Source organism: Equus asinus, chromosome 8, assembly GCF_041296235.1.
Source record: "Equus asinus isolate D_3611 breed Donkey chromosome 8, EquAss-T2T_v2, whole genome shotgun sequence".
In the NCBI taxonomy this organism is placed as follows: Eukaryota; Metazoa; Chordata; class Mammalia; order Perissodactyla; family Equidae; genus Equus; species Equus asinus.
The window spans coordinates 56123190-56147597 of record NC_091797.1 but is presented as its reverse complement, the minus strand read 5'-3'; the positions used below and the strand labels follow the sequence as shown (position 1 = coordinate 56147597).

At 46.0% G+C, this 24408-nt stretch overlaps 1 protein-coding gene across 15 annotated transcripts in view; it reads left to right on the top strand.

Annotated features, from left to right (window-relative positions):
- PHACTR1 (phosphatase and actin regulator 1) overlaps positions 1–24408 on the top strand; it is a 504607-nt gene that overhangs the window by 476203 nt on the left and 3996 nt on the right. For all 15 annotated transcript variants that reach the window (XM_044773220.2, XM_044773223.2, XM_044773218.2 and 12 more), the window contains 4 exons: positions 11898–11953; positions 16670–16731; positions 21341–21481; positions 23750–23826. In XM_044773220.2, coding sequence (XP_044629155.1) covers positions 11898–11953; positions 16670–16731; positions 21341–21481; positions 23750–23826 — 336 coding nt within the window. The remainder of the gene's footprint in view (positions 1–11897; positions 11954–16669; positions 16732–21340; positions 21482–23749; positions 23827–24408) is intronic.

The window sequence follows — 24408 nt, the reverse complement described above, 5'->3', positions numbered from 1 at the left end:
ACTCTGATGGAATGTTATTAAAAAATGCTTTGTGCTCCTAGGGAGAATGTTAACTTAGTAGGACTATCTATTGGAGGATTGAAAAAAGAAAGGAAGGGCTACAAAGAAAGGAGACGCTAAGGGCAAAAGATAAAACAGTATCTATTTGATGGCAGAACTTTATTATATCATCCACACACAGCCATTCTTGCTAATATTTTTAGTTCTTATACTTAGCTCTCATTGAAGGCCTAGACCAATGTCTGGTATGTGATGCATGGATGGCTGGACTCACACATGGACAGATGGATGGATGGATGGATGCATGCATGCACAGACAGCCAGACAGATGCATGGATGGATGGGCAGATAAGATTAAGCTAAAGGTGACCAAAGCTCCTCAGTCACTTTGAAGTGACAGAATAGTGGACACTTTTTTTATTCCCACATTCTTTCTTTTAACATCACATTGTTTTAGCATTTGTTTTGATTAATTTTTCATAGAAAGGTAGCCTTATTGAAATGAGTATATTCTTTATTTAATTTCATTAGCTGTCTCAATTTCTGTTGTAACAACTCAGATTCTCTTTCAAAGTGCAGTCTTCCTGATTGCTAACATTGGCTTTATGGCAAATAATCCTAATAATTCTAAAAGTATTTGCTGTGTAGGCCCTCCGTTTTTGTCCTGTTTTTTTTTTTTCCAGTGGGTTTAATGCCTGGCAACACACACAAGTCCCATTGTTAGTCCCAGAATGATTTCAACTCAACATGACCAGAATTATTTCAGTATTTTCCCTGGTTGTTACTTCACAATACCTTGTCTTAGCCTTGGGGCCTCACATTGGGGCCACAGCCTCTGATGAATAAAGCCAGAATCATTTCTCTCTTGACAGTAACCTATTTATCTGTTTGAGGTAAGAAACTTTTTTTCAAGTTATAAAAAGAATATTGCATGCTTTCTACTTATTTTTAAAGGAACTTTCACATCTGGTTCTCATTCAGTCCTCTCGACACTCCTATGCAGCAGGCAGGCTAGATGATTGATATGGCCGTTTGTCATACGGAGAAACCCGGGTGCAGAGGTAAGGCAATGTAATGTACTGAGCGACCTTCTGGTTAATGGCGGAGGCAAGCCCAGAGGCAGGCTCTGGATCCCAGTCCATTTTCCCCTTTCTGGGCTATTTCCTATGCTGTAGCCAGGCTATTTGTTACTGGCTTGAGGGGAATGATGAAGAGGAAAAAAAATAGAAAATTATTGACTGAAATTCCTAGAAAGAGTTGGGTGCGTTGATCAACAATTTTAAGAGTTTTTATGTCTAGTTTGCAGAGAAAGGGTAGAAGGGTGTAGTTCTGAGATATAAAAGCAAAATTGCTATCAGCCTTCCCAGAGGAACCTCTCTAGTGGCAGGAACACCTTATGCAAGCCCAGAGTCCTGGTCATCCCCATGGGCACAACTCCAGAGTTAAAGTATTATTAATTTATGTCCTCAACAAAAATCTGTTGAGCCCCTCCTGTGTGCCAGGTGCTACACTGAGCCTAGAAACACAGAGATAAATAAGACATAATTTGTGCCTTTGAAGCATTCATGGTCCAATTGAGAAGATCTTCGTGTAGATGGGTATTATCAGTGTAATGGATGAGGCCATGATCAAGCTGGGGGGACACAGCAGAGGGATTCACTAGTTCGGCCTGGTGGAGTAAGAGGGGGCATCGCAGCTTCTCTAAAACAGGGATATGTGGCTGGGTTATCTCAACGTGAGTAAGAGAGAGAAGGTGAACAAGGTGTGGGGCCGCATTGCACTGACATTGCAGGCCATGGTGAGAAGTGAGTCTCAACTTTATTCTTAGTGCAATGTCAAGCCACTGCAGGCTGTTAGCAGAGGAATGGAACAATGTGGCTAAGGCCTTCCCTTCCTCCCTTGCCCATTTTCAACACCAAAGTTCTAGGAAATCTGACAGAGACTGGCAATTAGAGGATTTCCTTTGCTCCATTGCACAGGAATGAAAAGGCAGCAGCATAAGAGGAATGCCAGCTCATCCAAGGTCCCACCCCTGTGAGGTAGTGACCCACGCTGGTCACTGGTATGCATGGGACTGTCCCTGAAGCTATCCTGAAGGAGAGGGCACCTCTGGGGCTTTTGTCTTGCTTGAAACCTGCTGAGAAGCAGGAACTAAGAAAGTGAAAAAAGAAGATGTGAGACCTCTGAAAATCTAGGGAAGAAAAAGATTCCAGAAGTAGCTATTAGTCAAAGGTGTCATGTGATAGAAAAAGGTCAAGTAAAATGAGGACTTTACAAAGGCCACTGGATTTGGCAATGAAATCCTCAATGACCTTGACAGGAACTGATTCAGTAGAGCAAGGTTTCTCAGCCTCAGCACTGTTGATGCTTTGGACTGGACCATTCTTTATTGTGAGGTTTTCCTGTACATCATAGGAGGGTTAGCAGCATCCCTTGCCTCTACCCACTGGATGCCAGTAGCATCCTCCCCAATCATGACAACCAAAAATGTCTCCAGATGTTAGCAAAGGTACCCTGGGGGGTAAAATCGTCCCCAGTGGAGAACCTGTGCAATGGAATGGTATGGATGGAAGCCAAATTGTGATGGGTCTTTTGAGAGGTCTGGCAGCCAAGAGCAGACAGGAGATGGCATTTCGCTGGGGGAGGAGGTGGGGTTAGGAGGAGGTTGGTGGTGGTGTTTTGTTTTGTTTCTAGTGGAGAACACATGTATTTGCCCTAGGGAAAGAACTAGAAGAGAGGGAAAGGTTAAAGACAAGGGATAGTCATGGGGCAACATTCATTTCATTATTTCACAAATGTTAAGTATCTTCAGTTACCACAATCTGTGCCAGGCACTGCGGAGCCATGGTGAGCAAACGAGGGGTTCTTTGTTCAAAAATGATTGAAAATTTCAAAACGACAGCAGAACATTGAACCCCCAACACAGAACCCTTCTAAGAAGGAGCCCCTGTACAACTGCCCAGGTCATAGGCTTGTGAAGCAGCCCTTGTGGTGAATGGGACAGATATGGCCTCCGCCTCACAGAGCTTAACCCCTGGGGTCCTGGGGAGATGGGTAAGAACAGGAAATGTAGCAGGCACCAGATGGGGAGCCACAGGACTGCTGTGCATGCTGTAGAGGCACCTTAACCAAGAGGGTAGTGAACAGAGGAAGTGATATTTAAGATTTAAGCTACAATCTTGGGGATTGTTGCAGTTAGCCAGACAAAGAGGAAGGAAAAGAGTGCTTAGATACAAGGAAGAACATGCAAATCTGGAAGGAATCAAGAGAAGAGGGTTATGTCTAGAGGACAGGATGGGGGGGATTCTTGGCAAGTGGCCAGATCATGAAAACTTTTATAGGACATTGGGTATTTTGACTCCCTCCTGCAGGCACTGGGAAGGCATGTATAGTTTTCAAACAGGGAGTGGTGGGACCAGATTTGCATCTGTCTGGGGTGGAGGAGGACTGGAGTGGGATAGGCTGGCAGCTACCAGGAGAGATGCTGGTGGCCTGCTTTCCCAAGGTGGTGGTGGTGGGCTGGAATGAAAAATGGTTTGGACTTGGTGGTTGATTGGCTGTCAAGGGTGAAGTACAAGGATAATGATTCCAGTTTCCTGGCTTGGGCAGCTCACTAAGGATGGGATGTAAAGCTAGTGATCCGGAGGGGAAGAAGATGAATTAATTCATTTGGGACCCTTTAAGTTTGACAGCCTGTTAGGAGTATAAGGCGGCAATGGGAAAGGTGATCTGGAATGCAAAAATATGACTGGAGCGTATAGATTTTGGAGTCACGGGCATATAGATGCTAACTGAAGTCATAAGTGTTGACAAGATGTTCTAAGGAGTGTGTATGGCATCAGAAGTGGTAGGATCTGGGTTAAATAATTGCTAAATAAGCACCACTTATGTTCTCTGTGGTCTCCTAGGAACTGGGGGTGCAATGATAACCAAGGCCAGACAGAAATACCCCAGCCCTCATGGAACTGACGTTCTTGGGGAGGATCCCGAAGGAGGCATGGGGGACAGAATTCAGTGCTCCTTCCCTTTCCCCTGGCCCCAACACGCCACTCCACTTGTTCCGTTTCCCATCTAGGCATCTGTTGGAAAACCCCGGTCTCCTCCTGCCTTAGGAGAGAGGACCTTGTTGTCTCTCATTCTCCACAAGTACCTCTGCGTTTTCTTTTTCCGTCTGTCTGAAAAGGCAGTTACCTCCCTCTGGGGCTGAGATGCAGAAAACCAGTCACTTCTGCTTTTCTTTTTCCTGAAATGCAGATAGAGCTTCAGAGATCCAAACTTGAAAATCAGGACCCTCAAAACAATAAGCAGTTGTAAGTACTAATGAAAGCTGTGACCTTGCTGTTCTGAAGCCTGCAGAAGCTCATTAGCTCTGTGCAGCAGAACGAATCCTTGTCGGCGTCGGCAGGTCAGACCAGCGAAACCTACAAGGGTTTTGTCACTTCTCTGGGGAGATGCTGTAATGGGCAAAGACACCGCTCCCTGCTCTGCATATATTTAAAGCATCTTGCAGCTACGTTCTCTAGCAGTCTCCTTTTTCCAAGGCCAAAACTGAAGTGCTGTTTGTTTTGGTTTTTTTTTTTCACAGTCTTTTCTTGCAGAAGGAAAAGCATTAGTTTATTTGGCTGTTTCTTATGGTTACTAGTATAGAGTTGTTCAGATTGATAAAAAAAAACAGTCCATTCTTAAATTTTGAAAGAAAATAGAAGGCTCACGTATGGCGATTGATGGCAAGTGGCATTTAAATGGGAGCTCACTGATTTTTCACTTCACAGAAAATGGCAATCATTTAGCCGTGGTCCTTGGTAAAGAAGAAATCATTTGAGGCGTGGAAACAATTTTGCTGCTCAGAGATATCTCATAGACCCAGGGTCACATATATAATAGCAAAGCTATTTCAGTAGATCACTTGAAAGTATGTTAAACTTTTAGTTTTGGATAATTCATTTTATATAAAAGTTTAACTCTCAAAAAGATTTCCCTTGCCACCTAGCATATCATTGGTCATGTCTAAATATACAGTCAGGAAAATTTTTTTAAATCTAATGTTAGTCTAAATCAGATACAGTTACTTAAATCAACTAGCAATGTAGGCGTAAGAGAGAGACAGTACATTCAGCAGGCATCTCTACTTTTATTCTTGGAGTTGTCGGCTCCTTGGGATTATTCGTAAAGTTGACCACTTCATTAGTACAGCAGTTGTGTTCTGCTCTTCAACTACTAATCAATACTTTTTTTTGTTTTAAAGATTGGCACCTGAGCTAAAGCTGTTGCCAATATTCTTTTTCTTTTTTTTTCTGCTTTTTCTCCCCAAATCCCCCCAGTACGTGACTGTATATTTTTTTAGTTGTGGGTCCTTCTAGTTGTGGCGTGTGGGATGCCGCCTCAACATGGCCTAATGAGCAGTACCATGTCCGCATCCAGGATCTGAACCAGCGAAACCCTGGGCCGCTGAGGCAGAGCAGGCGAACCCAACCACTCAACCGTGGGGCCGGCCTCTTAACCAATATATCTGCACAAGGTAGATCTTAAAAGAAACCAAGCAGATGGCTGCTTTACATGGTGAAGAAGGCAGCCTGGTCCCCTAAAATTCTTTGTTTTTTTCTCTAAAGATTGGCACCTGAGCTAACATCTGTTGCCAATCTTTTTTTTTCTTCTTCTTCTCCTCAAAGCCCCTCAGTACATAGTTTTACATTCTTGTTGTAGGTCCTGCTATGTGGGATGCTGCCTCAGCATGGCCTGATGAGCAGTGCTAAGTCCATGCCCAGGATCTGAACCGGCGAAACCCTGGGCCGCTGAAGCAGAGGGCGCAAACTTAGCCACTCGGCCAGGGCGCTGGCCCCTCCCCTAAAATTCTGATGACTAGAATTCTGAAGCTAGAGCTTTATCCCTTTCGTTTGCGAATCTGGCTCTTTCAAAGACAATCCCTCAAGGAAAGATAATTACGTGTGTGTGTGTGTGTGTGTGTGTGTGTGTGTGTGTGTGTAAGATGGAAGATTGGCCCTGAGCTAACATCTGTTGCCAGTCTTCCTCTTTTTTGTATATGGGTCACTGCCACAGCGTGGTTCAGTGAATGCTATGTAGGTCTGCCCCCAGGATCTGAACCCATGAACCCTGGGCCACTGAAGTGGAGCATGTGAACTTAACCACTACACCACCAGGCCAGCCCCGGAAAGATAATACTTTAAACTAATATAAGTCGCCTTCTTATAGTCCAACATGAAAGAATAGGTAAAAGCCATCAATTGAGAACGTCCTTATTAGTTCCAGTACCAACCATACAAACCTACATACAATGCGCTCTATCCTGCTTCCCTCGTATCTCGGTAAAGACTGTCCCGCCTCCATTTGAAAGATGAGGCCTTCTCTGTCCCTTGGATCCCAACCTCTCCTGCCCTCTCAGGATGCCCACACTATCAGTTGAGCCTTCTCCCTCCTTATATATTTAGCTTCTCACCACCACCACTTAGTCTGAATTCTTTCCATTAAACACATTCCGTCTTCTCCCATTGAAAAATATAAACCTCACGGAGCCTCCTTCACCTCTAACTCTCTTGACCCCTTCAAAGCCAGGCTTCATGGGAGAGTCCTCCCTACTTGTTATGTCTGTTTTCTCACCTTTGTTCTCAACCCTCTCCAGCCTGGCTTCTCTCCCCACACCCCTGAAAGGGCTCTAGGGGAGGTTGCTAATAACCTGCCCAGTGCTAAACCCAGTGGGCTTTTTATCAGGCCTCATCTGACCTCTCAGCAGCACGCAGCACTCCTTGTTGACCACACCCATCTGCTTACTTTGCTTCCATGATGCGACACTCTAGTTTTTATCCTGCCTCCATGCACTGCCCCTCCTCGGACTCCCTGTCAGGTTCATCTTTCTTCGTCTGAGTGTTAAGTATTAGAATTCTGTAAGGATCCATCCCATGCCCTGTCTTCTTCTCATCCTATATGCTCTCCATACTCCTGACTTCAAATATTATCTATATTGCAGACTAGTCACGAATTTCTGTTACTGGCCTGGATCTCTCGTCTTTTTATATATCCTGCTGCCTACTCGACATCTTCACTTTGATGTTGCAAAAGCATTCTGACTCAACAGATCCAAACCAGACTTGTGGTTCCCTTCCACCCTTCCCCCATCCTCCACCAAGATGCCCCGGTCCCCTTCCAGTGCTCTCTGTCTCATTGAACAGCATTACCATCCATCCAGTTGTGTAAGTTAGGAAGCCTAAGGGATATCCTATATACCTCCTCCTTCTCCCTCTGTCCATATACACTGTGTCTCCATGGTCTGTCAACTTGGCTTCCTAAGAACTTGCACATCTACCACCATAGCCTAGCCCAAGTGTCCACTGTCTTCCCAGGTGTGCAGTAGCTTTCTAAGGCTTCTACTCAAACTACCTCTTGCCTCCCCCACTCCATTCTCCATACAACAATCAACGTGATCTATTGTAAATCTGAAATGTTCATTCGCTGCCTGCTCCCACTCACTCTAAACTCTTCAGTGGCTCCACGTTGCTCCTTGAAAAAAGATGAAAATCCTGAACTCAGCTTACATGGCTCTCACGGCCTGGCCCCTGCCTTACTTCTCACCATCCTTCTTCCCTTGCTCTCTCAGCCCCAGCACCCTGGCTTCCTCCATCCTTCAGATCTGAGCGCAGTGTCACTTCCTCCTTTCCTGGTGTCCTAATTTAGTCAGATCCCAATGTTATTGTTCCAGGTGCATCAACACGGACACCCTTACGACAGTTACATTTTGTTCTTATTTCTGTGACTGTGATTAATGACCGCCTTCTACACCCCCTTCTAGTCTTTAAGTTCTAGAAGGACAGGACTTTGATCTGTTTTTGCTCATCACTATACCCCAGTGTGTAACACAGAACCTGGCACAGAATTGTGTGCTCAAAAATAATTTGTTATGTGAATGAATGAGTTTACATTTGAATGTGGCTGAGTATATAGCATCCATTTTTAAGAACAGGTTTGACAGGAGTGAGATAGAACAGGAGTTATGACATAATTTTAGGGACTTGAGAAGAGTCCAGGGGGTAGAGTCAAGACAGAACCTCAACAAAAACTTTATCTCCTTCACGATTTTCCCTGGCACTCAGCCCCACCTTCCACATATCTACTGATCCGTTTTTGGCTGACCCTCTTGATAACCAAGCTGAGATGCTGCAAGAATCTGGAGTGCCTCCTAAAATGCCCTGAAAGCCTAAATCCTGTCCAATTTGCTTATCATTTTGAGGACATTTTATTATAGTCTAGCTTTTGAAAATTGTTGATCCAATTGTAACGTGCACATTTGATCACTCACGTGCACCTCCGGGCTGTGAGCTCTCAGGAACTGTCGGTGCCCAGTCCTCAGTAGGGTTGTTAGTCAATGGTGGGTAGATTGGTGGATGAAAGAAGGAAAAGGAAAGTTAGGGTCCTTGTGACTTGATGATCTCACCCAGGGCTCGCAACCTCAGAGACCCACAAGGGCCAAGAGTGATTGGAAAGGAAGAAAGCAGGACAGATGTCACCGTGCTCACACGTCGTATCTGAGCGGGTGCTGGGGACTGGGCTTACTGGGACCCACACGCCCTATCTACAGGCATTCAGATAAGAAAAAACTGTAACCTCTGAGCATCCAAGGAAAACTTGGAGAGTCAAATCCAGCCCACCAGACGCCAGTTTACAGCTTCTGACTAGTAGAGTGTTATGGTTGTCGTAGACAGAATATTTGTACCCCCAAAGATGTCCATGTCCTAATCCCCAAACCTATGAATATGTAACTTTTCAAGGCAAAAAGGACTCTTCAGCTGTGATTAAATTAAGGATCTCACAATGAAGGGATTATCCTGGATTATCTGGATGAACACAGTGTAATCACAAGAGTCCTTATAAGTGGAAGGCAGGAGGGTCAAAGTCAGAGAGAGATTGGAAGATACTATACTGCTGGCTTAGAAGAGGCACAGGGAGTGCAGGCAGCCTCTAGAAGCTGAAAAAGGCAAGGGAACAGAGTCTCTCCTTCCAGAAGGAACGCAGCTCTGTTGACACCTTGATTTTAACCCAGTGAAACATATTTCGGAATTCTGACTGCCACAACTGTAAGATAATAAATTTGTGTTGTTTTAAGCCACTCAGTTTGTGGTAATTTGTTAGAGCAGCAATAGGAAACAAATAACAGTGGTTAAGAGTCTTCAGACTATAGAGACAGAAGGCCTGGGTTTCAGTCTTGGCTCTGTCACTTGTTAGCTGTGTGACCTGGGGCAAGGAAGGCAATGTTTTGTGCCTCAGTTTTCCCATTTGTATGATGGAAATGTTGATGGTACTACCTCAAGGGGCTACTATGAAGATGAAGTGAATTAACATACATACCATTCTTACAACTATGCCTGCACATTATAGGCATTAAATCAACCTTAGCTTATTAAATTGCAGTTGTGCATTGCTTAACAATGGAGATACATTCTGAAAAATGCATCATTAAGCGATTTTGTGTTGTGCAAAACATCATAGCGTGAACTTACACAAACCTGGATGATATAGCCTACTGCACCTCTAGGTTATATGGTACTAATCTAATGGGACCACCATTGTATTTGTGGCCTGTCATTGACCAAAACATCATTATGTGGTACATGACTGTGCTGTTTATTATTTGCAGAGAAAAGAACATAGGCCCAGAGGGGTCCAGTACCTTCTCCAAGGACAGTAGGTGCAGAGCAGAGCAGAGCAGGACTAGAATGCAGCCCCCCTAAGTTCTGAGCTGTTTAGTGCTTTGTCATTACAATGCCACAATATCATTTTCCTACCGAATCTCATTTCAAAGTCAAAACAGCTAATTACAGCACATGCCCTTCGGGAGGGCTTAGCTAGATTTCATACCTATGCTTAGCCTTTATGTTCTCAGATCCTTTCATGAGAAATGAAACATAGAGGGCCTCATTTGAAATCATGTGTGTTTGACTGTAAGGCTGCCTAGTTAATAGCAGAGTTTTCTCTGGTTATAGTGCAGCCACTCATTGTTTTGTCTCCTCCAAACATGACCCATAAGAAAAACAAAAAGCAAAAGGCCAGCACAGAACCAGGCAACACATCTGGTAGTGGAATAAATGGGCTGCTCGGCACAAGCCAGAGGGCAAACGTTCTGGGGACACTTGTGGGGGTACAACACTGGCCCTGTTTCCAAGATGCAAGCTCCACCTTCAATCTGAAGGGGTTTTTCAAAACATGCTGCCCCCAAAACCCTAGCTTCATTTAAAGCCTGGGTCTTATAAAGGTGCCATAAGCGGTCCCATAAGGGTGGCTGTGCATCCCTATAAAAGAAACAAGTATTCTTGAAAATAAATTGAAAGGTGAGGCCTAGCCTCTAAGACGCTCATTCCCGGTGGAGTCAGTAGCTGCATTCCAGACCTATGACATCAATTTGCTCAGTCCTGTAATCTCAAGTTTCCTCCTACAGTATGAGATTGGTATTTTAGAAAGGACTTAAAGACTGCTGAGTCCAAATTTAGAACCTCCAATATTGTAAATTTCCAAATACACAGCTGGCCCTTATCAATGGGGATAAATAATGCCATAATGGGATGTTTTGAGGAGAAAATGACTAATGAATGTGAAAATGTTCTTAGAAACTTAAAAACACCTTGGAACAATTCCCAGCAGTTTCCAGGGTGCTATAAATTTTACAGACACATATCTGACCAAATCTTTTCTCTGGCATTAAGCCTGTTCCCTATATATAGCATAGACGGTGATGAAATTGGGGTAGCACAGATCAGTTGTTTTCTGGCCCAGGGCAATAAAGAGAACTAAAGTGAGAGTAAGCATTGGATTTAAAATATTTATACTTGGTGACTCCACGGACTTTATATTTCCACTCTAGCTCTCTCTTCAGATTCCATGATGCCAACTGTGGACACTAGTTGCCGATATTTGGGAAGGGCCTGCAACTTCTGCCACTAGGAGAGCACTCCTTCCACCTCTTAGGTCCCAGTGGAGGACTCTGAGAAGCCTCAGACTCCTCCTACCATTTTCTCATCTCACACACACCTCATTCCAATGGGTGAAGCAAAATGCTGAATAATTGCAGGGTTGTTAAGTAATTTCCAAGAACTTCAAAAATGCACTGTGAGTGCTGAGGCCCATTGTTTTTGTGTTGATCATTCCTGGAACTTTGTATGGGCATACAAGCATGTAATTCTCCTCTTTGGTGCCCTCCTCGTTCTCTGGAGATTTCTATCACTATGGGGTGCCCATCCGTTGTCTGTCCCCACCCCCTTCTGTTGCATCATAGCAGGTTCGTGCCCCTGCTATGATGTTTCACTTGTTATGACTAAATTATATGCCCAGTATCAGGAGTGTCATTTCTGTTCCTGTTCATTTGTCATTCCATGTCTAATAAGGCTCTGGTGGTAATGGGTGGGGACGAGAAGAAGAGCAGCTATTGTTCTTTGCAGACAGACGCGCTCTCCCATGTCTCCCTGGGGCCATGAGCCTCTTTGTGTTCCAACTGGGTCTGCACAATCAGGGCAAGAAGCAACCTCTAGCCTCAGGGTGGGGGAGAAAGGCAGAGGCCACGTTCCTGGAGTTAGGAGGCCACAAGGAAAGAAAGGGACTTCTGTGAAGAGACGAGTCCACTTGCCTTGAGGCACCGGAGGAGCAGGGCTGGGGAGGGGCCAACGAAGTGAGGAAGGCGGAGGGTCAGCTCAGCGTGACATGACGCATGGTGCCTTTCCTGGGGTTGAATTTGAGGAACCGAGGAGGCGGTGGTAGTGAGAGTCAGTCTTTCAGAGCACAGGATGGAACAAGAACTCCGGCCACTGACTCTGTCTCATGTATCTACAAGGGCTGAGGAGATTAATGACCCAAGGAGGATGTGATATGGTCCAAAAACTTCTCCTGGATTTTTTCCGCAGGCGCCTGAGCCAGAGGCCAACTGCAGAGGAATTGGAGCAGAGGAACATTTTGAAACGTAAGTGACTAAGCCCATGGCAATCGCTGATGTAGTGGGTGGCTTTGGTTAGTATTTAATTGTGGGCCACAAGGGTTCTGCCTTGTGCCTGTGTGGAAATGATTGAGAATCCCTCTGATGGTTGAGGCTTCATCCTTGCGTGTTAGAACATACAAGACAACCTCCCCATTGAGAAGGCAAATTCTCATCTACTTGGCTCCCTAGAAGCTCACGGACCGGAAGAGGAACCTTCCCTTTAGTGGGCTGTAAGGTCAGAGAAACTGAAAAATTACAGAGAAATTATTATTAAATGATTTGGAGGAGAGTTAGGGTCACCTTTAAGCCAAAATTGGCTTAAAAACAGCAAATACTCTATTGATGGCTAAAATAAGGCAAATAAGCCATTTGAAAACTGGGCCTTAGAAAACATGACTTTCCATTGCAGCTGGCTGCTGTTGATAAAATTCCCCTTCTCTTTTGAACGTTAAAGTCTAAGAAAGCATTTCCAAGTGGAAATGCTCCGTGTCCATCTCTCAGGACTCCCACAACTGGGCCATGGTATGCCGGCCTGATGCTCTCATTCAAGAAAAACTCAGAACTGCCACTGTGCCTGTGGACAGAAAACATAAATGAGCCTCTTGTTTGGTTCAGGACACAGAGATATTTGAATATGTACAGAGAATCCATTTGGTGCTTAAAATATATATGTATAAAACACACAAATTAAACCTCTCGTGGACATCAGTATGCCTCAGTTTAGTGGGAGATAGTCAATAATTAAAAATAAAACCTCTCTGCTCACATCTGCTCCATCATTACTGCCACTCTCACCCACGCTTTCCTCAAGATGGTCAACAAATAGTACTTTTAGTTTAATTCATGGCCCTTTTCTCCCCACACACACACCCTTTTCTAATTCCTCTCCGGCATAGAGAAATATCTGCTGTGCAGAGTTTCATAGAAATGCTATGCACGCACACACCCCAAGCACATGAAACCTCAGTTTGAGTGGCTGGGTATTTCCACTTAAACCAAACTAAAGCGTTCTTGATTTTACGTTTTTACCCGTCCTCGTTGTGGTCTTGTGACTTGGTCAGCACTGAATGGTTTGCTGAGGGTGAGCTGTGAACTTCCCCCAGGGAAGGCTGTGGTGGGAGGTTTGTCGTCTGCAGCCCCTCCAGTGCACCCATCTGTGAACTGTTGGCCTTTATCAACATCCTGCCTGCCTGGGCCAGGCCAGCCGCCACTTCCCCAACTCTCAGCGGTGTTATTTTCAGGATTGGCCTTCCTCAGTTCTGAGGGCACCTCATGTATATCCTAGGTCTCTAGGAATTCGTCTATATATTTTTTCTAACCAAGGGATGCCCATAAAAGTTTCTAAGCTTAATATGCTACAAAGTGGGTTAGAACTTTTTCAGATGATTCCCCTGATCAGGGAAGCACTTGGCCTGTGTGATGTCTCCCTTTCTGCCCCAATCTGATACCTGGTCCATTATAATCTTTCCACTATTCAAGAGAAAGAAAAACAGAAAAGTGTCCATTTATCCCTAAAATCAGAAATCGGGTGCATGTGCTTCCTTCTGTCTCTGCCACTTCACCCCCCGCGCGTGCCTAACACCGATCTGTCATCTTCTGAAGGAATCTCTGTATAATTTACTCAGGGGGCCACACTGTACTTGGGGCCTCCAACCTGACTCCTAAACTGAAAGAAGCTGAAAACTTCCAGGCGATTATTCAGATTTCAGAAAATAGTGCTTCTCTCAGCAGGGGCGAGGGTTTTAGAAAGAGAAGATATAAAGTCCCCAGCTCCCGTCTGGCTTCCTGAAGGCCCCAGCCCCCACTTCTTGCTTGCCCAGATCCGTGGGAGATCACAGGCAGTGGCCTCGTGGTAGGCGTTGATTGCCATCCAGAAACACTGAGCTCTTAGAGACAGTTGCTTGAGTCTAGTAAGCCTGGGGGGCTTAGAGTCAGGGGACCAGAGTGGGCTTAAAAGATTGTCACCTGGTTCCTTTTCGTCCTTTCCCCTCTTCTTTCTTGTCTTGTTCAAACAGCTGCAGATTGAAGAACTGCTTGGCCAAATTCAAACAGGTTGATCATTTCTGTGTCAAAACTTTTTGGAGAGGAACTTATTTTTCCCATTAGTTCTTATTTTTTTCCCTGCATCCTGGAACTTTGTTTTCTTAAATAATTTTTTTTAACCTCGTCTGCTTGTCAAACAAGAAGTGTTTAGTGGTATAAGAAAACACCTCAAGCCGTGTATTCTAAAACTTATTTTCTGGGCTTTCAGTCATTTGAGAAACCATCTCTCTGAGGATACTGGAGAGTGGTACACAGAGACGTCATCCTTGGGTGATGGAGCTTGAGAGGCTGCCTCTGGCTCCCAGCCCCACCCTGCCCAGCCCAGGTGGCACTTGCTTTGTTCAGCAGCCAATGAGACACTGTGCACGTTTGAGCACATAATGAGCTCACTCTGATGGTGGTAGTAGATGATGACAACGTTGTGGGCCTTTCTTGGCCTGTCCTCCCAGTTGCCTAATGGGGTTGTCTTGGTACCCTCAGCCTGAGAATTCATGACCTTGCGTTTGTAAATGGCTTTGAACTAAAGGTATAGATGCCATGGGTGGTAGCTTGGGGCCCTGCCCCTCAGAGGGACCAAAGAAAGGCCCATCAGAGATGAAGGCTCTGTGCTTGGTCACAGAATGCTGACCTTCATGGCTGGGAAAGGGGGCCTGTAGGATGAGGAGGCCCCGACTAGAGTCTGAGGCCAGTAACCCGTAATGAGGAGGAGGGCCGGCCCCAAGCAAAACATGACAGGGGAAGAGGCAGCGTGTTCTAGTGAGAGAACTGTTTGTCTTACTAACTAGCCGTGTAGGGTGTGACCAGCCACTTCACTCCCCTGGGCTTTCACATCCTCATTTACAAACAGTGGTAGACTAGGTGGTCTCTCGGCCTTTTATGGTCCTAATAGCCTGTGAGTCTATACATTTTAATCAAGTGTCTTGCCCTGCCTCCTGGGCACCCACCATCCAGACTAGACGTTTCCTCCCATCCTCCCTCCCACCTGCAAATACACCTGTCTGGGGTCTCCCTTCTTCTGGGTCTTGCTGTCTGCCTCCCGATTTACCTCCGATAGATTAGTTCATACTAAGATATTAATGGCTGACTAGTTTAATGGGTTTTTATCCAAGAGAATTTGCATATTTAAAGGGAACTCTGGGAGGGAGAGAGGATTTTTAAATCCACAGGAAAGAGCTCTCACGTTGGGGTTTGGAGCACTGTGGGGCCAACTGCAGCAGGGACCTCTGGGGACCTTGGCCCACTGAAGGATGTGGGCATTTCTTGTGCTGCCCCCATACAGGATCCTGAGCCCCAAAGGCAGGCAGAGCAGCAGCCAATTCGTGCCCCTGGGGGTTTCACTCAAGGGCCTGAGTTCTGCTCTCACCTGCCAGCATCCCTTCTAGTGGGAGGTGTTGCCACCAGCAGCGTGAGTTGGGTGTGGTTGTGTTTGCTGCTGTGAGAGCTGGCAGGGAGGGGCAGGGCGGGACCCCACTTCTGTGCACAGGGGCTTCCCTCTTTTAAAGATCTGTCCTGTACTGAGGTAGCTGGATTGCAAGTGTGCACTGATAACGATAAGTTAAGTTATTGAAACATCATCTAATAACAGTGATTTCAAAATGGGAGAACGAGTGCCCGGGGTGCTCTTAATGCACCCTATGCCAGATCAACTGGAAGCAGCTTCCTTGTCCTAATGCCATTCTAAATTCAGTGGGTGAGAATCACAGGCCTTCTTTGGCACAGGTTGACTTCCGTGATTTCCTTCAAGCTAGACAATGTAATGCTTATATCCATGCTTCCCTTCCAAGGCCCAGAAGGAAAGTGATGTACCTGAGGTCATTCAGGTAGCTTAAAGGAGAAACAAGCCCACGTTGTCTGCCCCGCAGATCCCTGCTCTCTTCCCCAGGTCTTTTACCTATGGCTCTATAAACATCTGATGAATAACTCACCCCACATATTAAACTGAGAACGTTTAGGCTCGCAGTCTGCTCTAAGACACTCCTTAAAAGTCTAGATGCAGGCAGTTGTATCCCACGCTCTGGCCTCACACGTGTTCTGTGGACTTCTTGGAAGATTCAAAGAATTAATGGAATCAGGGCTTGCGAAAGGTGAGCGTTTTGAAATTCCTCTTCCTGCAGCCAGCCTTGCGTTTGGCAGTAGCTGTGCCTCCTTTTGTTCCTGCAGCAGGTGACAGGCACCCCCGAGGGGCCAGTCTTCTGTTCTACCCCACAGTGCACCAGACACAAGGCCGCATCACAATGAGCCCCCTTCAGTTGCCATGAGGCTCCAGGCAGAGTTGAGCGAGGCCCAAGGCTTGTCCAAAGAAGGGAGCCTCACCTCTCCCCAGATGCCCTTGTCACTACTAACAGCACCCCCACGCCTTTAGGACCCACCTCCTTGCGTCTTGGCCACATTTCTCAACTCAGCATTTCCTGAGACTTGAAACCCCAGGTGACATAAAGAAAACAGAATAAGGTCAACCTGCTCATCACCAATTTGAAATAGTGGAGGCAGTTTGGGAAGCACCCCCGCAACAGAAGGGTGGCCGGGACAGGGACAGGAGCTCTCTCTTCCCCCTTGCAAACTGTGGGGTGCTTGGCCTAGAGCCTGCAAAGGTTCAGGGATGTACCTGTGTGCCACGCTGTTTAGCAAAATCAAAAGCATCTTAAATGTTTCTTTCAGCTCGGAATGAACAAGAGGAACAAGAGGAGAAAAGAGAGATCAAGAGGAGGCTAACTCGAAAGGTGAGGTGGTGCTCCGTGCCTCCAGAGCTGGGCCAGGGGAAGGTGGGCCACCCTCCGCTCCTGCGCCCCCTCTTGGTCACTCAGCTGCCTGGCCCGTTGGAGGCAACATTAGTGGTTCCAGTCCTCGAGTGTCAGAGCATGCAACTCTCCCGACTCCACAGGACCTCTCCAGGGGACAGTGTTCCACTCAGTTTCATGACCTTCAGTCCCTTTGACTGGTGACAATCTATGTTACTTGATTTTGTGACACTCACCTCCTCCAAGCAACTTGATGTCAGGTGCATTATATTTTCAGTTACAGTGAACATTTTATTTTTAAAACTTCACTCTAACCCCATTAAGCAATTGGAAATTTACTATCAAAATCAATAGTTCAGGGGCCGGTCTGGTAGCATAGTGGTTAAGTTCACGCACTCTGCTTTGGCAGCCCGGGGTTTGTGGGTTTGGATCTTGATCATGGACCTACACACCGCTCATCAAGCCATGCTGTGGAGGCATCCCACATGCAGAATGGAGAAAGATTGGCACAGATGTTAGCTCAGGGACAATCTTCCTTACCAAAAAAAGAAAAAAAAATCAGTAGTTCAAATATAAGTAGTTATTTACTAGGACCCTGGGAAAGCATGCATGTTCCTTGTCTCCCTGATACGATTTCTTACCTATTCCCTAGGAACTATTTGACTTTATTATGCAAAATCCAATTTGAATTACTGAATTAGGAGAATGCCAAAAGTACTAATAAATGTAATGAAGATGTTTGAAAAGCACTTAGATAAAAGTCATAAAGCCAGAATTCTTATATGTTTTTAACCCCCAAAATAGATGGCTTAGCAATGCAGTGTAGCCCCAAATGATTTTAATTCTATATGAGTGGCCTCTTCAATAATAAACTCTTATTTGAGGCCATTCTTGGAGGATATTGACAAGTTTAATTAATTGATGACACATAAGATAAATACTCTATTCTGTCTGACTAGAGTGTTTTCAATCAGCGTCCTACAGTGACTATCTTGAGAGAAAGATACTCAAATCTTAGAGACAGTTAGGAGACCCATTAAAATTAATTTTAAAAGGTTTATTAATGGATTTTTCTCCCTAGAAATACTATGCAGAGGAAGAAATTCAGAGATCCTAAAATATCATACCAATTATTAAGGTGATGATTTGTGCTCCTCAACACTTTCTCTCCCTTAGAGTGTCCCATACATCTGGTGACAAGCCAAATGCCATCCCAATTAAAAGGAGTAGGATAAACAAGTCCCTGAAAGGCAAGTGACACCTGGTGTCCCCCTGGTGGGGACTAGAATAAGAGCTCAGTGACCTCACTTCATCAGGCACCCTCACCCCTGTCAGGGCCTGATGCTTACACCCTTGAGACTGCTCAGTCTTTGGATGTGGGGCATCCTTTCTCCCAAGACTGAGCAGTGAGAAAATCGGGGAAAGGCATCAGGTTGTTCTAAGTGTCTTTGAAATGACAGGTTTCAAAAGGAGGCTGGTGCTACCCCCTCATGTCTGACATAGAAAGGTCTAGACATTCAGAAAAATTCTCAGATTTTCATAAAGTTCCTTAGTGTTGATTGCTGGGACCCCAAAATTGTCCTAAACTTTATGGTTTCTTGCTAAAAACTAGTCATAGGAAAATACTTAGATATGTATTTAATTCTTATCTCTTTAAGAAAGGTATATGATTTTGCAGAGAAAACCTTGGCTAATTGATTATTTGGCAGGAGAGGGAGAGAGAGGAGAGTTCCCTCCCACACATCTCCCCTAGGATAGAGGATGCTAGGGATAAGCACCCCCAAATGGCCCCTAGTTTTTGCAGGCCTTCAAGACAAGATAAATGCCTCTTCCTCCTCCTGGTTACCTCTCCTTCCTTCTCCCAGGAAAACGGCCTTGTGATTTCAGCGTTTGCCCTCCCCTGGGACTGGCTTGGTGAATTAGAATTCATGAGCTTGAGTGAAGGGATAACTGTTAATAAGGGAGAGACTGGGGGAAGCTTTCACAGAGATGTGGTGCCAGCCAGCAGTTGGGGAATCCCTGTCACCTCCTGGCTCTGGGCAAGTTCTCTTCCTCTTGAGCCTTTATCATACCAAGACCAGATGCCACTGATGGTGGCTGCTGCTCAGTTACTTCCCCTCAGCCCGAAGATTTCCTCAATATGGTTCTAATTAATTTTAATGTATTGAGAAAAATAAAACACACTAGCTGCTGCTGAGAGCAACAGACCAGTCATTTTCTTTAGCCAAATTGAGACTAAGCTAAAAAGTATATGCTTTCTGTTTTAATAAATCCCTGCCTCCCCCTCCCCCAAAAATGCTAGCTAGCTAAATGGATGGACGGATGGGAGGAAGTGAGGAAGGAAGAAAGGAAGGAAGGGGGGTAGGTGGGAATGAGGGAGGGAGGAAATGCACTTGGGTTGGGTTGTATTAATAGTGGAATTTGGGTCTCAGTTTACTCTTTTGTTGAGTATTTGGTTGTAAATGATGTTATTGCTGCCATAGATTGAAACATAATGCTGCCAACTCCTGCACCCCACCCCTTCTTCCACCCAATCATCCCCAGACAACCAACTTTGGCCACAAAGATCATTTCCTTAGCGTCCGAGGAAGGACTTTGGGTTCATGTGCCCGGAGGGCCACATCCAGCGGTGAGCCTGAGGCACATCTCCTGGGCCCCATGTGTTCAGGGGCGTGAGCCCACGTGCACAAAGAAGAGTCCTGGCAGCCGTTGGTTGGTTGGTTCGCACACCAGCTGAGACTCACCCAGCAGAAGTCAGTCCCCCCAACACTCACTGCCTCATACCACTTGGGCTAGTGCCTTATCGACTGGGAGAGGCTGTGTCTAAGGCCCACACAGGATTCAGGCATGAAAAATCATCCCTGACCTTCAGAGCTAGTTTTCTAAGTTCACTCCAGACTCTGCCACAGGCAGTAAAATCCAGATCATGATTTCCAGAAATATAAACTAGAAATTCCATGCTTAACAACCTTTCTCACGTCATGGTGCACTTAAAAATGAATACTATTTATCTAACACCCCAGGGTAAACCTTGCTAGTCCTTAGAAACACAAACTGGGATGAATTTGAATAGGAGTCCTTATTTGTCTGGGGTAAATATGGTAAACATTAAATGTTTGTATATATTTTAAAGGTAGTACAAAAGCTCCCTGCACTCACATTTTGGGAAACACATTCTGGAGTCAGGATGGGCCGCCATTTTTGTTTATAGCAACCCCACCTACTGAGCCTGGGAAATCTGTGGTTTCCTGCTACAGGCCACCACTGATGCCAAAATGTCCTGTCCCAGGCAAACCAGGGCCACCTCAGGACAGAGTGGACCCACTTTGAGGGGGAACTACACGCAGTCTAGGCAAGTGGACCAGTAGTGGCACAGTCTGGTTGGCCTCTGATCTCCAGATCTTCCCACCATTGGCCAGAGGGGAGCTGCACGCTGCCTTGGTCCTGTCCAGAGACTAGCAGTACCCATCACCATTCTATTTAATACCAGCCAAGCAATCATCTAATTATGCTGTTCCATTGTAGGCTAGTTGGCAGCAAGTTGGAACATTCTGGCACCAGCCAAAGGTGTATGGCAGCTGCATGATACAGAGTCAAAACAGCCAGGGTAGTTTGGAATCACTTGTGTGTGTTTGTTTTAGAGGCCTTTGTGGTAAGATTCTATCTGACTGCATCTTCTATTAATAGAATTAAATACAGTCTAGGGCTTGGAGGAGAAATTGCTTTTAAATAACATCAGTTAAACATGAAATGACAGCATCCTAAAGAGAGAGCAACTGTGTTGCTCCAGAAGAAATAAACCTAGTGACAGGAAGAGATAATAGAAATGTCAGCCTATGTTGTTCAAGTACAAAGGAAGGGTGCTGGTGGGTGACACTGGAAGGTGGTTAAATAAATATGAATTTTCCTTTTACTTGTTTCATTCACCGCAGACCCACCCAGAAGGCCCATCCCGGGTCTTCCTTGGCATACATGCGTTTGTGGACTCACCTTTCATTTGAAGTTCTTGAGGAGCAGAGTCTCTTCTGACCTCATAAATCAACATATTCCCGTTTCTGCATACCCCAGAGTTTGTGTCCTGTTTGGTCACACACTTTTTTGTGTCTAAAACACACATGTGTTAAAATTATTTACAAACTCATCTTTCAGAGAACACTAAATCTGACACACAGATGTGGACTCACAAATCCAAAATGTGACAAAATCATTGTAAGATTCCTGTCACCTGATGGCAGAAGTAAGACAGTCACGGGAAAATCCATAACGGACACCCACACGCACATACAGAGACGAGCTGCTGGTAGAGACCCAGACGCTGCACTGTTATTAAGAAAGAGACAGCCTGGCTGTCTATCTGGATAGGCCTGGAGGTAGTTCAAGGGATAATAAAGCTCTTCCTTAGAGTTCTGGAAAAGTCCCAGGTCCAGGAGTCAGGAGCCCCGGGGCCCCCACCTGAGCTCTGTGCCTTGCTCGCTGGGTGGTCTCTCTGCTGCCTCTCGGGACCTCATTTTCCACACCTATCAATTCCCGGACAGACCAAGCGATCTAAGCTTCTCTGGTTGACTGCATCTGTCTCCCTCCCTCCCTGCAGCTCAGCCAAAGGCCCACAGTGGAAGAACTTCGGGAAAGGAAGATCCTCATCCGCTTTAGCGACTATGTGGAGGTGGCTGACGCTCAGGACTATGACCGCAGGGCCGACAAGCCGTGGACCCGCCTCACCGCTGCCGACAAAGTAAGCAGAGGGGCGAGGAGAGGGGGCGGCCAGTCCTCATGCTTTGGTTTGCCCCCATAGTGGCTTTCTCACTCACTGCTGGGGAGCCTGTATTGAGATCAGCAGCCAGGCCATGGTCACAGTCTCGGTAATGGGGCATGAAGTGCCCGCTGGGCAGGCTGACAGAGCTGCTTCCCGACACCTTTCCCCAAGGGCTCCAGATGATCTGCGGATAGGTCACTGAATTGATTCCTCACTGCTCTGGAGAAGGCACAAGACAGACACGTAAAATTGTGCTGCTTTACAGGAGGAGGAAAGGCAGCGTGAGAGCCTGTGCCGGAAAAACAGAATAGCACTTGTCTGGGCACAGAGCAGTTCAAGAGCGCAGGCTCCTGGCTCATCACAGACCTCCTGTACAGAGGACACTGTCCTTGGCACCCAGCGCGGCTTCGAAAAACTAAAGGAGACAAAGTCGCTGTGTTTGCAGTTCTCGTAACCTAATGGGAGAAGTAGGAGACAAATCACAGAGACAGCGAGACCTGCCTCGCTACACAGAACTCTGATCGATTTGGAAAACAAAGACTAATAATAATCGGAGGCTGAGCTTGTTTCAGAAGAAATGCAGTGATGCCAACGATAAGTCATTCTCATCTGTCCATTGGACCATGTATCAAAACGAACCTCTGCATGGTAATCCTTTGTGATTCTAGTCCAGTCACCATGAGGAACTGGAGAGCTAAGGGCTTTTTTTTAAAAAGTCTAAAATAATGACTGTCCAATGTGCAAGTGACAATGAGGAGACTCTGGGGTACACTTAAGGGCCTTCCCCTGGAGTCCTGCTTTTGCCTCCTCCATTCTGGGGGCCAGTGGCCTCCGTACACGGGATACAGGAGGTGGTCTACAGCACAGCCTCTGGCAGGATCCAGAAATTGCAGGAAACGGGAGCACAGGGAAGCTACTGTTCTTGGGTGGGACTGATGTGGCCAGAGGCAGAGAGACCTCCCAGAAATGCCTCTCACATGCTGGGTCAACCCCACAGATCCTAATGAATGGAAAACTCCACCCTCGCCTTAAACATAGCACTCATCTCTTCCCTGTACGGGAATTTGTGGTGAGCGACCCCAGGAACTGCCACCACCATGCACAGGACAGACAGACGCAGTCCAGCAGGCAGTGTATCATGTAAATGTGAACAAGGAAGGGGCCCTGGCCTTGTTCTCTGATGTTCACACTTTGACTGCAGCCTCCTTCCTTACCAAGGATGAGGGTGTCAGCACATGTCAAGGGAACGTACGAGATGTCTCCACATGCACGAGTTCTGAGTAGCTGTTAGGCAGGGATCCATCCAGTTCTCAAAGGCTGCTGGGGACAGAAGAACAGGAAGGGGTTCCCCCCTGAAGTTCATAAACAGGCACTTAAACCCGAGGATGCCTTCTTTCCCCAGGGGGAGCCACTCTGCTCCTACGTAAAGACTTTTCCATCCTCAGACTCTCGGTGCCTCGATATGTTCCCATCGAGCAAATATCAACCTTGGAAGGAGCTCTGGGAAAGGGCACATGTTGAACATTGCAGCCCCCGAGGAAGAAGGGAGGTCTTCTTCAACTCCAGAGGTTCTTCTAGTCCAATCCCTCCTCACGTCTCCTTGCGGTCTGATTGCCCAGCCTCCCCGCTCGGCTGCAGCCACATCTGTGAGCATGCTGTAAGGATGCAGTTATTCAGGGTTATCTCAGAATATCTGAGCTTATTCAAAACGTATCCCGCACCCTTTATGGTGAAATATATCACCTGAGTCAATACAGTTATAAAAGAGCGAAGGCTTTATCCATCACAGAGAAAGGAGGAGCTCGCCGTCTCCCGTTCCCTTAATTTGGTTGGGAAATTTGATCCACTCCTTCTAGAGGTGTCCATCTTGAGGCACCTCTGTGCCTGTGATGAGCTAAGGAAGATGAGAGGTTGACATTTAAATGTGTACTGGGGAGCCCAGGAGTGTGGGGCAGGGGCACACGCACTATGGATGCCTAGCTGGACCAGCTCTGTCAAGACAGGACGACAGAGATGCTCTGAGTGAGAGCCCAGATATCATCATTTGCCCTTGACACTTAGGAGGAGGGGGGATTCTTAGTAGGTTCTAAAGGATGTCTCAGATGATTTCTTTCCACTCAGTGGAAGAATCCATCTTACACATTTGTATGGCTTTGTCGAAGAAAGAAAATAGTTCAACATAAAATAAAAAGTGAACTTCTTTCCATCTGCCTTCTCTGCATATTCATGGGCTTCTCTTCATTCCAGGCTGCCATTCGAAAGGAGCTCAATGAATTTAAAAGCACTGAAATGGAAGTTCATGAATTGAGTAGACATTTAACAAGGTTAGTATGGAGTTGGGTTTTTTCCCCTCAAATTGTAATATTTAAAACTAAATATTACATACTATTAAATATTACAAACTAAACTATCCAGTCTGCGTCTGGATCACAGGTGGTGTGGTAGGTGCACTGGGGGAGAAGATAGAAGAAAGGTTGATATGAAGTTCCACTGTGGTTCTTGAAACTAGGGGAAGGAGCAGGAAAGGCCCAGGCTAAAAGCAGCTTTCTGAAAGACTGGTATTTGTCTGTTTGTTTGGTTTTTTTGTGTTTTTTTTTGTTGCTGTGGAAGATTGGCCCTGAGTTAACATCCACAGCCAATCTTCCTCTTTTTGCTTGAGGAAGATTTGTCTGCACCAATCCTCCTCTATTTTGTATGCAGGTTGCCACCACAGCATGGCCACTGATGAGTGGTGTAGGTCCACACCTGGGAACCGAACCTGGGCCACCAAAGCAGAGCACACTGAACTTAACCTCTAGGCCACCGGCGCTAGCCCTGAAAGCCTAGTTTTTAACTCATCCAAACTAATGATCTAAGGGCCAGTAGGGCCACTGAAGATCTAAACCCCAAAGTGGGTTTTCATGAAA